Source organism: Canis aureus, chromosome 28 (genome assembly GCF_053574225.1).
Source record: "Canis aureus isolate CA01 chromosome 28, VMU_Caureus_v.1.0, whole genome shotgun sequence".
Classification (NCBI taxonomy): domain Eukaryota; kingdom Metazoa; phylum Chordata; class Mammalia; order Carnivora; family Canidae; genus Canis; species Canis aureus.
Genome location: NC_135638.1, coordinates 10,563,475 through 10,582,052, shown reverse-complemented (window position 1 = coordinate 10,582,052; position 18,578 = coordinate 10,563,475). Strand labels below are relative to the sequence as shown.

General features: G+C 36.1%; 2 protein-coding genes across 25 annotated transcripts in view; one reads left to right on the top strand and one right to left on the bottom strand.

Moving 5' to 3' along the window:
* The window catches only part of RALYL (RALY RNA binding protein like), a 707,896-nt gene that overhangs the window by 508,464 nt on the left and 180,854 nt on the right, over positions 1 to 18,578 (top strand). The window lies entirely within an intron of this gene.
* On the bottom strand, positions 1,941 to 17,192 carry LOC144300408 (uncharacterized). Of its 4 annotated transcripts, XM_077876397.1 has the most exons (5): positions 17,033 to 17,192; positions 16,147 to 16,239; positions 10,638 to 10,786; positions 7,613 to 7,716; positions 1,941 to 6,903 (listed from the first exon to the last, which is right to left on the bottom strand). In XM_077876397.1, exons 2-4 carry the CDS (start codon positions 16,213 to 16,215, stop codon positions 7,641 to 7,643), a joined length of 294 nt encoding a protein of 97 aa, XP_077732523.1. In that variant the 5' UTR covers positions 16,216 to 16,239; positions 17,033 to 17,192; the 3' UTR covers positions 1,941 to 6,903; positions 7,613 to 7,640. The 4 variants fall into 4 exon arrangements, 2 of the variants coding, with proteins under 2 accessions (XP_077732523.1, XP_077732522.1); XR_013367023.1 differs by lacking the exon at positions 16,147 to 16,239; XR_013367024.1 differs by lacking the exons at positions 16,147 to 16,239; positions 17,033 to 17,192 and adding an exon at positions 14,326 to 14,459.

The window sequence follows — 18,578 nt, the reverse complement described above, 5'->3', positions numbered from 1 at the left end:
TTTCTCTCTCCCTCTCTCTCATGAATAAATAAATAAAATAAAATAAGGCATGATAGTTAAGCTAAGGATGAGCACTTGCTGTACTAAAAGAATATAATTAGGGAAATGTATTCATTGTTGTTCCTCAAGATATGTAAAGTTAAACTTTTCACACAAAACATAAAAAGTGTATTCAGGTTTCTTAACATAGCTAGATGACATTGTTTTCCAAGTGACACATCTAACTAGGCTTTGAAGATTATCAAAATTTTAGAAATTGCCCACCTTCCATCAAACTTAAAATGTTTATTATAAAAATTTGAATTCTACCTTTACATGATTTTAGGATTAGACTCTCATTTTTTCTACAAGTGGAAAATGAAACAACTGACATGAATCAATAATAATACCAAAAGTGATAAAAATAGCATTTGACATTTATTGAATTATTACTCTATGTCAGGTACTGTTTTAAGCATTTTGTTATATATGATTAATGCAATTTGTTTAATAGAAATATAACTGAACATGTAAAAGCAATAATCGAGTAATCTATGGCACTTTTAATTTCCATTCCAATTTTAAAATGTTATTTATAATTTCGATATTAATCTCTAGGAAATTGAACACATGAAGTTAAACTAAAATATGTATCTTTACTAGGGTGAAAGAATAAGCTTATATGTCCCTTGAGGAAATGAAGAAATTAACTGTATAAAGCAAAATACATAGTTTGGCCAATATTCCTACATTTTGAATCGTATAAAAACAGAAAAAAATATCCCGAGGAAAAGTTTTACATATATATGCAAATGAATATTCACATACAACCGTATTTGCCTGGTGTGCCATCTTTTCTGCAAAAGAATAAAACGTTTCCAGAACTTAGAAAATCAAAGTGCTCTGCAGTGATTTATTAATTCATTGTGAGTAGTTACACTCTTTTTGGTCCAGAACAGCTAACTTGTTTGGCATAACCTTTTGATTCATTTTCTTCTTTGTACTTATTGATTTTGTTGGCATTATTTACTGAATTGCACTCCCATTCTGACTATGGACTTTCTGACACCTTTTGTTATATAGGGTTACATTATATATGTGTTAATATTGACTTAAGGCCTTAATGGCCTTTTATCATTGACTTTATATTATCTCTAGAATTTCATTTGTATTTAAAATAAAAATAAAATCCACATCTATTTTGTGAAATGCCTTATAGAGAGTGTGGCATATATTTTTGTAATGTTTCATGCCTTAGGCTGCTTATCATTGGGAAGTGTTATATTTTATATTATATGATTCTTTTGACTCCTAGTGAACTTGAAACTGCCTTAGAGGAACAGCTGGTTGTATTTCCTTAAATAAACACACATTGTTCTTCAAATTGCTGGTATCTGTCTTCTTAATAGGCTCCACAGGCAATGGGAATCTTGACTTTGAAGTCACCTCTGCTGGGTTCATGTAGATATCTGACTATTTCATACCTTTTTTTTTTCTCATACTTGAACAGTATCTTTCAACTCCAGTTTGTCTATAAATGTACAGCATGTTGCCATAACTTATTCTTTACCTTTTCTCTGAGTTTATAATATTTTAGTATTTTATTCTATATGATAATTAAATGTAATATAAAATAAAGTATCAAAAATATGTGATACCTGTAAATGCATTACAGACTACCTGGAACATTTGATTCTATCTTTAAAAAAAAAAAAAGATTTTATTTATTTACTCATGAAAGGCACAGAGAGAGGCAGAGACATAGGCAAAGGGAGAAGCAGGCTCCTCACAGGGAGCCCAATACAGGACTTGATCCCGGACCCCGAGTTCACGACCTGAGCCAAAGGCAGAAGCTCAACCACTGAGTTGAGTCACCCAGTGCCCCCATTTGATTCTATCTAATTTATAGTGTCAGTTATTAGTGAGAGGCTAGCTCATAATTAAATAAAAATGCACTCACACAGACTCAGAAATAGTTTATTTTTAATTGGAATTCAAGGAAAAAATTCATTTGCTTTATCACTCTCAGCTTTGCTAAGGTAGCAAGGGAAAAATGGTCACTCGAATTTTAAAAGTGGTCATAGAATTTTTCTCAGCACTGAATTTGTCCTCCAAGAACTATTTTTATAATATTAACCTTTTTCTAATGATCATTTCTAACATACATGATACACTCAAATTTGATTAATGGGTATAGAATCTCCCAAAGAGACTTTAGCAATGAAACTCTATGAAGGGTTCTAGAGTTTGTTTATGCACTATTTAGACAAATATTTTTAGATTATCAGACCAGTTTTCCAAACCAAGCTAGATTTTGAGAGATTTGACTTGAATGGATGTGACAATTTTTTTTGAAATTGGAAGAAAAACAAATCATTTAAATTATACTTTAAAAATATTCATTGTTACCTGAATATTTAAGAAAGAAGTTAGCAAGCACAGGAACAAGATATTAAGACATAATGTTATGAAGATCATAGATATGTTTGTTGCTGAGATTTTCTTTTAGGTCTCTGGAAATGGTTCTCTGGAGATTAAAACCATGCTAAGCAAGTTAACCAGTTTTCTTATACTAACCGCTATTGCCCATCAGGTCAAAGACAGTAGGAGTTGTTTTCATCCCATGGAAACAGCCATCTAACATATTTAGTTGTTTGAAGAAGCTACGAATCATTAGCAATACTATTTCTCCTAGATTACTACTGACAGTAATTAAATCAACAGTTGTAGCAATTTGCCATATACTTCAGGCCCAATTAAGTAAGTCTTGCCTTGCTTATCTGGCTGTTAAAGGATAAAGTGGCTTGGGACCCAGAATTCTCAGTAAGTTGCCTGTCTTACTAATTTTTACCAATGTTAACTTAGGTTGTAGAGTAGGATAAATATCTTTTGGGAGGGGCATCCAAGATGGTAGCATAGAAATATCCTGAACTCACCTCCTCTCACAGATGCACAGATGCACTCACATCCAAAGCTACATATGGATCACTTCCCACTAAAAAAGATTTGAAAACTAGATCAATTGCTCTCCACAACAAAGCATAAAAGAACAACATCCATGCTGGCAACAGAGGCAGAGACATGGTCTTGCAAAAAAACTATTTCAGCATGGCAATACACAGTAAGGAAGGATCTCACTGGACAAGCAGTCTTTCCAGGGGAGTGAAGTTTTGGTGCCCCACATTGGGATCTCTACCAGAATGATGAGCCCCAGGATCTATACCAGAAAAGACAAGCTCCAGAACATCTGGCTTGGATGACCAATGGGACTAATGTCTGGGCATCCCAAAGTGCTATAATAAATGGAGATTTCTCTTGGAGGGCTTGCTTGACCTGAGACCCAGCAAAAAACAGCAGTTTGAAAAACACCTAAATCTAAAAAACAAAACAAAAAAAAGAAAGAAAGAGAAAAAGAAAAGAAAAAATAAAACAATAATATGTGAGGGAGATTCGTTTGCTGTTCTAGAGGCATAAACTGGAAGGGTAGGGGAAAGCTGAGATGCTCCTCAGAGATGATGGATGCCATTGCTGCATTCCCCACACAGTCTCCTCGCAGTAGGCAAGCAAGGACATGGCACCCTCCCACCACCTTGCTGGGCCACAAGGGGTGGTGAGTGGTCGTAGCACTTGCTGAGAATATGGGGAAGACACGTCTCCACCACCTTGCCAAGACAGGTGGGACAAGCAGTCCGATCACCCTTCCATTCCCAACATAAAGCCAGCACACACACAGAGAGGTCTTGCTGTATCCCTGAGGTCTTCAAGCACAAGAAGACACATTCTCACTGATTTTAGAAACATTTTTGGAATGTTCCTTGCCCACTACACTCTCCAGCTGCCTCATTAAAGCCAACAGCATGTGGAGTCCACACAGAGGATACCCCTGAATCAGTTTCCCTGGTAGCAAAGAGGGCTGGTGTTCCAGAGCCTTGTGAAACTATAACAATCTGAAAAATAGCTCTTGGCAGGACACCAACTCCAAGGTATTGCACACAGCAGACTGAAACAACCCTGGGCTTCCTCTGAAAATAGCCTGTTCATTTAGTGTGGAGCTTCAACCTCAGGGACAAGCTTCAGGTTTCCTACACATCTAGAGGCTAAAGAGGCACTCATAGGGAGCATAAGCAGAAAGACATCATCCTTGAACATACCTTCGGCCTCACCACAACCCAATGAGACTTCCCAGAAAGGAGCTTACATGATCACCTGTGGCCCTGAATTTGGCAACTTACCCAGGAGACACTTCCAGATCTCCTGGTCTGGAGGCCAAAAGGCTTTACAATTGCAGACTCACAGGACTATAAGTATTTTCATACTTTAAAAGCTGCTGCATGGGATGCCTAGGTGGCTCAGCGGTTGAGTGCCTTTGGCTCAGGACGTGATCTTGGGTTCCGGGGATTGAGTCCCACATCAGGCTCCCTATGGGGAGCTTCTCCCTCTGCCTCTGTCTCTGCCTCTTTGTGTGTCTCTTATGAATAAATAAATAAAATCTTAAAAATTGTTAAACATAAAAAAATAAAAAGCTGCTGCATGAGGGCCTGGCTTCCATTCATCCTGAAACTAGATGTAAGATGAGATTCCTCTCCTTGAATCACTGACAAGTCTTGGCACACCCTCAACAATGGGGGCATATCAAGAATAAACCAGGCAGTTTAGACAGTCTCAAAGTTTCCCATGAGCTAGGGCAAGGTTGAAACAGAAAGATCATCACCTACACAAGGCCACACCTTCAATCTTGAGAGAGGTAGCTGTTTCGTCTAATACATGGAAGCAGACAGAAAATCAAGCAAAATGAGGAAACAGAGAAGTATATTCCAAACAAAAGAAAAAAATCTTCAGGAAAAGATTCAAATGATATGGAGATGAGTAATCTACCTAGTAGAGAATTCAAAGTATGGTTTATAAAGGTGCTCACTGAACTCAGCAGAAGAATAGATCAACCTAGTGATGGCATCAACAGAGAAGGCATAAGAAACATACCAAAAAGGACTGAAGGAATAAGAATGTACCAAAAAGAATTGAATAATACAATAACCAAAACAAAAACTGCACTGGAGAGGTTCAGCAGCAGACTAGATGAAGCAGAAGTATGGATCAGTGAACCAGAAGATAAAGCAATGGAACCCACCCAGACACAGCAGCAAGAAGAAAAAAAGAACTTTAATGAAGGTAACGCAAATAACATCAAGTGAAGTAACATTCTCATTATAAGGGCCCCAGAAGGAAAAGAAAGAAACAGGGGCAGAAAACTTCTTTGAAGAAATAATGGCTGAAAACGTTCTTAACCTAGGGAAGGAAACAGATGTGCAGGTCTAGGAAACACAGAGAATTCTGAATGTAATGAACCCAAAGAAAACCACACTGAAACACATTATAATTAAAATGTCAAAAATTAGAGAATTTTAAAAGCAGAAAGAGAAAAACAAAGTGTTAAGTACAGGGAAATCCCAGAAGGCTCCCAGCAGAATTCTCAGCAGAAATTTTGCAAGCCGGAAGAGAGTAGCACGACACCTTGAAAGTGCTGGAAACTTGTAGCCGGGAATATGCTACCCAGCAGGGTGATCCTTCAAAACTGCTGAGAAATTAATAAGAGTTTTTCAGATAAGGATAAGCTAGGAGAGTTTCTCACTACCGAACTGGCCTTATGAGAAATATTGAGAGACCTCTTTAAGCTGAAACAAACTGGCAGTGGATAGTAACAAGAAAACATAGGGAAGGAAAAGTCTCACCGGGAAAGATAAATATATAGAAAAGGTGGTGGGTTAATCACTTATAAAGCTCCTGAGAAGGTTAAAAGATGAAATTATATTTAACTATAACTATGACAATTAGTTAAGGTATACTTAAAATAAAAAAAAAAAGATATAAAAATGTGACATCCAAAAACCTAAAATGAGAAAGATGAAAATACAGTTTGAAGTGTGTTTGGATTAAGCGGCTACCAACTTAAAATAGACTGTTGCATCCACAGGATGATACAGGCAAACCTCACAGTAACCACAAAGAAAAACTTAGTCAATACACAATAGAAAAAGAGAGGGATCTAAGTGTAACACCAAAGAAAGTCATGAAACCACAAGAGAAGAAAGAGAAGAACTACAAAATCAGTGATAAAACAATCAACTAAATGGCAACAAGCATATACCTATTCCCTAACTTAGGGGGGAAAAATAAATATAGTAGAAAGTTTAATGAAAATAAAAGTGGCAGAGACTGATTGCTGTCCCATTAATAATCATTCACCCTTTCTTGCAAGATAACAGATTCATCAATAATTAGCTGGGTTCGTGGCCACATTTCTCTGCCTTCCTGTGGCCGGGTGACTGCTGACCAGTGTAATGTGAAAAAGGATGTGTGCAACATCTAGGACAATATCTCTAAAAGGAAGGGGTCGTATCTCTCCTTACCATGTCCTCAGTTCTGCTCTGAGGGCAGTGATGTGATGGTCACAGCTCACCTTGGACAGTGAGGTTCAAAGCCAAGCCCTCAGAATGCCTGCACAGGTGGCATGAAGAGCCTGGTTTGGGAATGAGCGGAGAGCCCTATACTGCCCTAAAGGGCCTTCACCCAGAGAGAAAGAATCTTTGATCCTCTTTAAGGCACTGTTCCTCGGGGGCTTTGATGCACAGTCAGACAATTCCTCCTTAATATAAGAAAAATTAGATTTCTTCCTAATCATCAGAGGTACCGATGATGCCATACCCAGGCCCAGACGGGAGCACATCCCCAAAAGTGACATATCAGTGAGGAATAGGACATGTCCTACAGGTGAGAAAGAAATCTGAAGCATGGAGCCGCTGAGAGGTGCACTGGGGATCACACAGCTGGGCACACCAGGCCAGGGGGCCGGGTTCTGACTCCTGGACAAGTGCCTGGCCATGCGCTGAGCTGCCTTCAGTTCCAGCTTGCAGGACCTCTCTTTCTCTGCAAGAGAAACAATTCTGGGTGTCAATGGGTGCCCTGTGTTCCCAGTTCAGTCCAGGTTGGGCTACCACTCTTATGTGCCTCCTTCCCTTGATTCTTTGGACAGAGCCACGCATTTTACCAGCCATCCAGTGCTTTGACCTCTGAGGTAAGACTTTCTGGAAAGTAAGGCAATCCCGGCATGAGTTTTAGCTCTTCTACTGGCTAGAATTCATCCCTGGCATGGCTGAGGCATGGATCCTTTTCCAGGAAATTCCATGCAATGATGACTGGGATTCTGGAGGGAGAAGTGTTGCCTCCTTCTCAGAAGTGACAGTTTGGGGTGCTCTCCACTGTCTTGGTGGTTTCTGGAGTGACAGGGAAGAAGGGGTAAGGAAGCATTCTCATCAGTCTGACCCGAATTGTGCTTTTTTGCCTTTGTCAAGGAATGCAACCTTATAACTCCAATTGCCAACATTTTCTGAGTGACGTGGGTTTTGTGTAAAACTTCTGAATGTTCTGGAAGGAATCTGATTAACCCAGTGCCACTTGGCGCCCTCGGGATCCTGCATCCACCCCACGTGGTTAGTAGCCATGCTCTTTGAGGGCTTTCCAAGGGAAGAAAGACAAAATGCTAAATTCTACTAAGGCAGGCAGCCTAAGACTGGAACGCTCTCCCCATGGCTCCACATTGAAGAAAACAAAACTTAAAAAAAACCCAAAAACTTACCCCCCTTCTTCTGTTACCACTGGTGGCTTCACCAAGGGCATCTGGGTGGCAAAATGGGTTCAAGTCGTCTTTCCAGCATAGAGTAAGAGTTTGATAATTTGTCTCTAAAAAAAAAAAAAAAAAAAGAAAATTGTGCTGTAATACTCTTTTTCAAAGCACATGTTCTAAATATTGTAATTCAGTGTAACCACATCAGTTATGATAATATACCTTCAGTTTGGGACCAGATCATTAAATCTGGAAATATGTAACATATGCTGCAATGATGACTATATCCCATTAATCTTTGGAGCTAGCATTCCAATCATTGCTGTAGAACAACACTTAAAACATGACTGTCGAACAAGCTTTTGTCCTTGGAGATTTTTCTGGTGGACATTTTATACCTTGTAGCTTTTCATGTGCTTCAAAGCAGTGTAGCTTCATAACAAATACCATTGCCATATTTATGTGGCAATAAAGTTAGTTTAAGTTACTTTTTATGAAGTCATTTATAGCTTTCAGGCATTATTGAGTTTTTTATGACTACTATAAAATGGTATGACTTAAGAGAAATTATAAACTTCTCCCCTATGGTTATTTGTCATGATTAACATGTATAGAATTCTATTGGTCATTTTGTCTGGGATATTTTATTGTCTTCCTTCTAGGAATGTTAAATAATAGAGATCTCCAAGCAGGTTATTATGCAGTTCATTTAGATTTTGTTCTATGGATTGTATCTATTTCCATGGCCGGTTCTAATTTTAATAAAGTTTAACTGCCAAATTTCCTGAAAAACCAAGTAAGTCTAGACATAACTTCAGTGACAAGTATCATCACATTGTGCTATCAACTAAAAGTTTTATTGGTTGTTCCTATCAGTTATTCTGGGTCAGTTTTTTTTAAGATTGTATTTATTTATTCATGAGAGACACACAGAGAGAGAGAGAGAGGCAGAGACACAGGCGGAGGGAGAAGCAGGCTCCACACAGGGAGCCCAATGTGAGACTCGATCCCGGGTCTCCAAGACCACGCCCTGGGCCGAAGGCAGCGCTAAACCACTGAGCCACCCGGGGATCCCCTCTGGGTCAGTTTTTACCTGAAAGCCTTACTACTATTTTTTCATCTAAACTATATCAAATAGTTGTTGTAGGAAACAGATTTCTCTATCATTGCATAAAAATGTATGCTACTAAAGCATTGTTTGTTTGTGTGTGTTTGTTTACCTTAAAAAGACTTAGAAGGCATTTCTTGATCAGGTATTATTATCTTACTCTGCAGATTCATTTCTTGCCATCCCACTTTGCATATTCCAGTTTAGTGCATGATACTGAATTTTCTTTCTGTTCTCTGAGGAATTCTTTTCATCGTTAGCTGCTTGTGTGGCTTCTATTTAGAAAACTCTGCCCTCCTTTCTTAGTTAACTACTACTCATCCTTCAGGTGCTGGCTTAGACAATCACCTGCTACTGAACTGATTTTTCCTCATATATGAGTAGAGGCTGGAGAGGCCACTAGAATTGATCTTTTTATGTATTCCTTTCTACCCTACATGTGCCCTGTGTATGAATTGTAATGTATCCAGTCATTTGTCTATAACCCTTGAAGACAGAAACCAGACTGCTTTGTTCATTGCTGTAGCCCCAGCATGGTCTGGCCCCAGAAGGCCTTCAATCAATAGTTGCCGAAGGATGAAAGGAATAGACAGCCTTACTTATGTATCTGTTTCAACAAGTAGAAATTGTGACCATTTGCCACAAATAAATCACTATGATACTGTCTATTGATGAAATATCTTTTGCCTTTTCATATTGACAAATGTTCTTCGATGATGTTCATGTGCTAAGGTCTTTTTGGTGTCAGGTTTTAGAGTTACTTTGTCTACTAAGCACTCTATTTTTACTTATTTCTTAAGGAGTATTAGAAGGAATCTAAAAACACTTTATGTCATTAGTAATTTAACAATATTTCCCCAAAATGAAGGCATATTTAGAAATGATGTGAATCTCAAGGATTTCTGTTGCAACTATGCTAGTTTTTTAGTTAATTTAAAACTTCCAGATTTTTGGTATCATGTTTTAAGAACTAAAGACTTACGGCTAAAAACACATTCAGAATTAAAATTTTTCTTCTCTACATTCTTTTTTTCTTCTAGCCAGGTTTTGCTCTGCTGCTAGGTTTCATTATTTCTTAGATCAATTTTGTATCAGTTAGAAGAACAATTTGTTTGTTTCTTCTTAGATTTGTAGCTATTATTCTCAGTAGTAACTCAGTGATTGATCCTTTTTCAAAACCTCAACATGACAAAGACATAGATTATGAGAAGTAACTTGAACCAAATCCAGGATATACTGGCTGAAAATATGAAATTTAAGACTTTGCATCATCTACCATAAATCTGTCACTAATTTGTTATGCCACATGTAAATTTTGGAATATAAATTAAAATGGTCTTATAAAGTCACTTCACTGCCTACTTTTAAATTCTCTTCTTTCATTGTCCTTTCTATAATTTTTTTGCTACTCATTAGTTGTATCAACTGGAAATTCTTGAATTGTAACTAAAAGTGACCTCATTTCCAAAGCATTTAAAATTATTACAGGTGAAAGCTCTCTCAAGGGCTTTCAATGCTTCAAATATGGATGTACAATCTGTGTCAATAATGAATACTGCACATTAAATTGACCTGAATAGAGCACAAACTTTTTTCTAGCATCGGCAAATTTCTGCCATGAAAGCTTAGAATGGAACTTTGGAAGAGAAGCTATTAGAATAATACAGGGACTCTGAAAGATCTCCATGCTATGTGGGTTTGGGAGTTTGTTGTTGTTGTTGTTGTTTTAGGGTTTTTTTGCTTGTTTGTTTGTTTGTTTTTTCTCAGTATAATTGAGATTTCCAAGAATTTTTACTGAGGAGTCATTTTATTCTCTGGACTTAACTATTAAAAAAAAAAGATAAAATTATTAGGGAAGCAATAAGGAATTTGGTAAAGAATTGAAAACAAAATATTATATGCTTGATAAGTTTATCCCAAGCTTCTCACCTGAGTTGTTTAGAACGCCAGGCTAATGAGTCGAAGGCCATAGATTTGAGCTTTCTGTGGTGTGGATAGTTTACTCTCTCTGGATCACAGACCACTGTTGTTATCTTGCCCAGCCATCCTTCAAAGAAGGACCTGGTTCCTAGATAACACTAATGAAAGAGAGAAGACAGATCAACTAGGGCCATCAGAACTACAATGTCTCAAAAAGGATATATTGCTAGTTTACCAATGTATGTATGTATTATTTATAATTTGTGTCATATTACTTGTGACACCTCCATTTAGAGAATGCATCTATGTTTGAATAAGTGTCATTTATTTTCATTTTAATTTATGAAGGCAATAAAACTAAATTAGCTTTATTTTTATTGTCAAGTTCACACACTTGGAATTTAACACAATACAAAATATCTACCATTTCAAAAAAAGCTTGCTTCACAGAGGGATATGAAGTTAGTCTCAATATCTTTTACTATAACCTTTTTATTTTATCAGGCATGTTAAATTTTAGATAATTTAAAAGACATTGAAGGGTGCCTGGGTGGCTCTGTTCATTCAGTGTCTGCCTTTGGCTCAGGTCATGATCTCTGGGTCTTAGAATCCAATCCCACATAAAAAAAAAAAAAAGCCATTTAACTAGTAAAGTATGCTGTTGTCTTCTCTCTCAGGCATTAGTAGGAGTGTGATTAAATTTTTCTAAGAAGCTTTACTTACCATGAAAGATTCTAAGAATCTAAGATTCGTTTAATTGAGGAAGACTTAGGATGAGTTCAGGTACTGCTACAAGTAGAATTGGTAGGAAATTTTCCAGTTTTATCTAGTTATGATGATAGTACACCATGACATTTTTTAAAATAAGCAAATATCTTATACCTCCACTAATAGTGCAGACCATAAACTACTGATTTACTTCCAGTTTGGAACAAACTTTGTTGTGTTCTTCACAATCAGTGTTTCATAGACTTGGATCTGGTTGGACAGAATTATCAGGACGTTCATTTAATTTTATGCTCCACCTTTTTATAAATGTAACCTAACAATTGCATAGAATCAAGCAAAAAGCCTGCAGTTACCTAGGCTAACTTTCTCATTTGGTAGGAAAGGAATGGGTTTGTTTTATCATCCATTATAAATGATGACCAATAAATATACCTGCCCACCTTCCTTCTTTGGGGGAGTAAGTGTTGATTCAGTGCTGGTTAATTCATTAAAAGAATAATAATTGTTACTGAAAAGTTAAAGTTTCACAGAAACACACATGATAATATTCTCCTTTATTTAAAGAATCAACATAAATTTTTAAGAAGTTCTTTTTATTATTGCAACAGTTCCTCTTCTTTTTATGTCCACTTTTTTTGTACTCACCATTCTCATAATCTTTTCCTACATGCTTTTCCATCATCCTTTATTTTCTATTAAAGTGATTCACACACTATAGACTATATTTCTTTCTTTCTGTAGCTTTTTCCAGTAAACTATGAGAACTAAAACTAGATTTTTTTTTTTAATCTTTGCATCATCTTACCTAGCTCTGTATCTAATTCATGCTACAATCTCAGTGGGCATTTAATGAATGAATAAATGAATGAATTCATTAATATCTTGCAGTCTTTGGTTTTAGTTTTTGATCTTATATTTTTATTATATTTTTAAATGTACACTTAGTAACACAGATCAGTTAACACATATATTTATCTTTCTAATAAAATCGCACCTGATGGAGCCATAATATTCTTGGCAGTTTCTAAAAATGTGCATGACCTACAAAGGTCTAAATCTGAACTCCTCTTTACAGTTGGTAATCTAATGACTACTCCAAACTCACAATTTAAAAACTTTACATTGATTATCATTCAATAACAATATAAAAAGTAGGCTCTTTATTTGAATTAGGAATAATTCATCATCATTTATTCACCCCTTAGAGTGCTAAGCATATCTGTTAAAGATTTCAGTTAGCCATCTATTTATCTGTGTTAGAGGGAAAATGTCCAAGGCCTTTGACCTACTACTCCAATTTTTGGCAAACTTAAAAAGTTCCATCTTTGGCATTCATTTGGAATTCATCTCCTCGATCCCTTCTGGCCCAGAGCCACAGGAATTGGTTGAGGACTTCTAAAGCAACTTGTATGGCCTTTACTCTATTATTTAACAAATCATTCTAAAACTGAGCCAATGGAGGTAAAAATCCTCCACATTTTATCAATCTAAGAACCAAAATTCTCAGTTATTCCTTTGGACCTTATTTCATCATTCCCCCCCACACTATGCACATGATGTTGTTTGAGATTTTATAGTCAAGTTCCTCATTTCCCTGGAATTTGTTCTTGGAACTTCACCAGACAACTGTCAAATCAATAGTCCATAATTAAACTCGGAGTAGAAGTACTCTGTATATTTCACAATGCTTAATTAATCTTCCCCAATGGAGCACTTTAATGCTATTTTCATAATGGGAATAGTATTATGAGCTCTAAGAATATTTCATTTTGCAATCACCTATTAATTAGGAAGCATAGCTTTATTCATTTTTTTCCTGGATATGCAATCAACCTGTTCTTTATCATGGCCTGAATTTCATGGCTGATAAAGAGGTTATATATACTTTAATTGTATGTATTTAATGAATATTCTATAAATTTCCCACTGCCTAAACCAGTACTATTTGTTAATCATCTGAGTACCAATGTTATTCAAGTGTATTGTGTCAAAAATGTCATTTTCATCTTTCGGGAAGTGGCTTAAGCACAATTTTTTTCTTTCCAGATATAATTGCAAAAGTCATTAAATAATATAGGAAGATACATTGCCATGACAAAAGATCAACCAAGAATGGATATAGGCCATACTTGTTTCTTTTCCCATTTCAGTAGAAATTTGATTTGTGATAATGGTAGTTAATTACTTTGGACAATGAATCCAATCAATCTAGTCAGTTTACTAAAAAGAGAAAAGAGAGTATTAAACAAGAACTCTTGATAAGATTGGAATAGACTACTAAAATAGATTAATTAGTTCAATGCATGCTTTAATCAAAGCAGTGTTGTTATGTCTGTTAGTAGATAATACATCTGTTCACACATAAAAGAATGATGTTTCTTTAAAAAACTTAATTTCCAGTTCTTTTAATAACAGTAATTTTTACATTCACCGTGTTCTAGTTGAGTGTGAACGTTATGTAGTAGATGTCTATGAGTCCTTCAATTTAGAAATATGAGTTACTATGAGAGATAATAAAACTGCCAGAACCCAGATACGTGAAGCTCATAATGAATGATACAGATTCCTATATATTCTGCTCATAAACATTAGAAATGATGAAAAGCTTAATCTAGTTGTAAACAACCTGCATAAATATATTTTATGGGTTTTTTTTCCTGCATGCATATAGAAGTAGCAAACTCATTTAATAATATTGAGCAATCTTAGTTTGAAATCATCAGTTTCCTTTCAATTTAAAATGAGATTATGAAAATAATTATGCTTTAACAAGCAAGTAGGTTTATATTTTCATTGGACATAAAACAATAAAATACTACCTCTTTATAAAATTTGAACACAACTAAGGTATTTCTTTATTGTAAAAGTAAATCCAGATACATAAAATGGCCGTAAAACAACTTCAATGTATAAAATCAAAAAATCCTCAAATAACCATTATTTCGAGTAACTGCATACTTAGACAAACCTGCTCACTGGTATCATAGTTGATCCAGATTCCACTTATATAACTTCTTTTTGGAAGTGTAGGCCTATTGTGATGCATTTCTTACAGTTCATGGTTGAAAAACCAGGGCAAGTCCAATAGAGGTGTTTTGGTTACAACTTAACAGTTTACTTGAGTTTTTGTGGACTGTATAACTAAAGGATAATCATTAATCCAATATGATTTAAACTCTAGACTTTCAAAAGAGAAATTAAACAGCACTATGTCATTTCTAACAGCAGTGTTTATAAAACAGAAATTGGCTTCAATCCACATTTGAAAACAAAATATTCAATACCATATAAAATATTCTCTCTCTCTCTCTCTCTCTCTCTCTCTCTATATATATATATATATATATATATATATATATATATATATATATATATATTTCAGAAAGAATCTATTTTCTTGCCCGTGAAATAAGAGAGCCAATTTCCAAGAATTTGCTCAATTTTTTATGTTCTTGTCAGATTTACCAAGTCCTTTTCATGGATCCTGCCCAAGTTACTCTCAGCTTTTAAGTGATAAGCATTGAATTCATTCATATATTTAGCAATCATTTATTTAATGATAAATGTACTCTTCTAGGCTTTGTAGGGGCTATACATGAGGTAGTCTTTATTCTCGAGAAGTTTACACTAACACAACACAGGATAGTCACAAAATTCTCTTAAAGTAAGATGATTTCTGCATTGGTATTCAAACCTTGAAGACAGGTAGACTGTGGGTAATTCAAAGAATGGAGGAAGGTATAGAATGAAACAGAGAAGGAGACATAGAAGATAGTATGGTTTTTGAGAATGAAGAGGGGTTACATTTATTTCCCAAGTTAGAATTCTTCTTGAATGGCTCTGCTGGGAAGAAAGTCATAAGATGTAAATATAAACAAATGTCAGATGGAAAGATTTTCAATTGTATGCTTTCAAGTGTGACATTCATTCTATGATTGTAATGATGCCAACTATTGAGCATGTCCTAGGATGAATGAAGCACAATTCTAAGCATCTGAAGGCATTATCTCAGCTGATCTTCACAGTAAGCCTATGGAGAATTAGTATCTCCATCTTATAGCAGAAGACATCAAGCATTAGAGACATGCAAGAAGTTCCCTCAAATTGTTGAGTGCCTGAGCAAAAAACAAAACAACACAAAAAACCCACACACAAATATAAACAAAAAAAACAACTCTTTCTGACTCCAAAGGCTTAACTCCACCATATCTCCATTCCACATACCATCAGTGAGGAGCTATGAAAGGTTCTGAGCAGGACCATGGGACATAATGAAAAATAGCTAAGGAACATTGATCTGACAGGAGTGTGTCACATGATTTGGAGGAGGCAGGATTAGAAGCATTGACGCAGTTTATCTTAGTAGAGGAATAAAATAATAAGGCCAATAGTTGGTGGTGGTAATGAGAATGGAAATAAAAAGGTTAATATAAAGGAGGGAATGAAAAACATCATATTGAGATGAATTAATAAGTATAATAATGAATAAGAAGAAGAAGGGGAGGGAGGAGAAGAGGAAGGGTGCTAATGATGGTGAGTTGGTGGTGGAAGAAGAGAAAATAGAGATGGTATAGGCGGAACAGGTGCAGAAGAAAGGGGCAGAGGAGAACAGGAATTGAGAAGGAAGAGCAGGAGCATTTATTTGTTGAAAAAGCCCATTTGACAAAAAGTAAGCAAGTAAGCCACATGGAATATTTGATTTAATGTTTATGAACACCCTGTGTGTTAGATACTGTTATGATCTCTAGTTTGTAGAAGAGGAGATGAAGGCTTGGAACACGTGGCTTACCTGTGGCCACAGAGCCCGTAGGATATGAAACTGAGACCTGCGCTCGCAGACTTGGATGGCAGACCTCATGCCCACTGGCCTTCCCCCCAATACCTGTATGGTGAGCAGAGTGGGATTGTTAATCCTCTTTTAAGGATAAGGCTCCCACAGTATTTTACCTGAGAGCAAAGAGTGAGATCTTCTGCTTTAAAATCTTTATTTTGGAGTACAGGAAACACCATACATGCTGATCATGCAAATGTATATGTGTAATCCTCCTGAAGCCTCTTTCTCCTTTATCCTCCATCTTTAATCCATCGTCAGACCTCACTGATTTTATCTCTTAAATTGTTCTATAACCTGTCCTCTTCTCTCCATCCTCACAGCAACCAACCTACTGCAAGCATTAAATATCTTGTATCCGGGCGGCTGAAACAGCCTTCCAAATAGTGCCTCCCACCTCCATCCCTTCCAGGATACAGTTTGCTTTTTAATATCCTAGCCAGGGTGATATTTGTAAAATGCAAATCTAGTCCTCACATTCAACTACCAAAAAATAACAAAATGGTAATATAAAACACCTTTAATGACTTTCTATTGCCCTTAGAAAAAGAGTGAAGTCCTTCAATGACCTGGAAGGTATTTTACAGGCAGGCATGTCCACCTCTGACCAGCAGCCTATTTTCCATGTAGCTCTTGAGCCTCAGACACATTGATGTCATTTCCTCCCCTCCTTCAGTAAGCAGGGACTTCATTCACCATGTTCCCTTTCATAGAATGCTCTTAAATCCTCAGCTGCCCACTCCATTCTTTCCTGGTTTAACACATATTTTTTGTCCTTCAGACTTAAGGTCAAATATAACTTCCTCGGATATTGTCCTTGATGCTCAGCATAGAGAAGACTTACCTTGTATAGGCTTTTCTAGCTCCCCTTGGCTTTCCTGTGTAACCTTCACCTCTGTTGGCAAATGTGTATTCACAAGTGTGTTTTTGTTGAGCATCTGTCCCTCCTATTTGTCTAGAAGTGCCATGAGAATGGAATCACATGTTTTGTCCCCTGTTTTATCCCTAAAACCTGCACCCAAGATGAAGTAGGTGTCTAGTAAATATTTGCTGAATGAACCATGAATGATTAATAACCTTGTCTCTGTTTAAATACTAGCCTCTCCATTTACTAAATGGGTAACTTTCTTAAAGAAGCTTTTCTTTCCCCATCAGGGAAAAAAAAGGATAGTTACAATCTAATGAGTATGATTATTCATGTAAGGCCCTTCACTAATAGAAAGTACTTAAAAAAAAATCCAAAAAACTATTATACTACAAAAACATCGGAGATCTCAAAGAACAAAATGAACATTTGCTGACAGGGAAAAGGTCTTTTAGTGTAAATCAGTTGAAATAAAATACATTTTCATGTTTCAGTAATGCCTAAAAGGGATGTGACATATATAATTTGCTTGACAAAACTAATTTTATAATCCTAATTTTTAAATGGTTATTTTGAAAAATTGATATGCTTTTTGTGCCGGTCCTTATGGGCCGCAGAATTAAATATTAGTTTTTGGGAAAGTCAGAAAAACCAATAAAAACGAAGACAGTGGCCCATCATAGTATTAAGTTAACTTTTTGGTATGCTGATGCTTCCTGCTATCAGACATAAGGAAATTATGAAGAACATTCAAATGAATCACTAGCTTATGGCTCAGGAAATAAATTTAGGGCAACAAACCTAGTGTTATACTGAGCGCTCATCCTGTCATCTGTCATTTAAAACTTTATTTTTTTAAAGAGTTTCTTTTTAAGTAATCTCTACTCCCAATGTGGGGCTCAAACTTACAACCCCAAAGTCAAAAGCCACATGTCCTACTGACTGAGCCAGCCAGGTGCCCCTGGCATCTATCATTCATATGTTTCAGAGCCCTAGAATATATTTTCTCATTCACCTATGCAATACAAAAATTTCTTAATGTTACCAAGTTAAGAAATTAACGGTGTAAGAGACTTCTTTTTCTCCACATCCTCACTAACACATGTTGTCTCTTACATTGTTGGTGGGAATGCAAACTGATACAGCCACACTGGAAAACAGCATGGAGGTTCCTCAAAAAGTTAAAAATAGAACTACCCTATGATCCAACGATTGCACTACTAGGTATTTACCCACAGGATACAAAAATACTAATTTGAAGGGGTATATGAACCCCAATGTTTATAGCAGCAGCATCAACAATAGCCAAATTATGGAAAGAGCCCAAATGTCCACTAACTGATGAATGAAAGAGGATGAGGTGTATATATATATATATATATATATATAATATATGTATATATTATATTTATGTGTGTGTGTATAATGAAATATTACTCAGCCATCAAAAAGAATGAAATCTTGCCATTTACAATGATGTGGATGGAACTAGAGGGTATTATGCTAAGCGAAATAAGTCAGACAA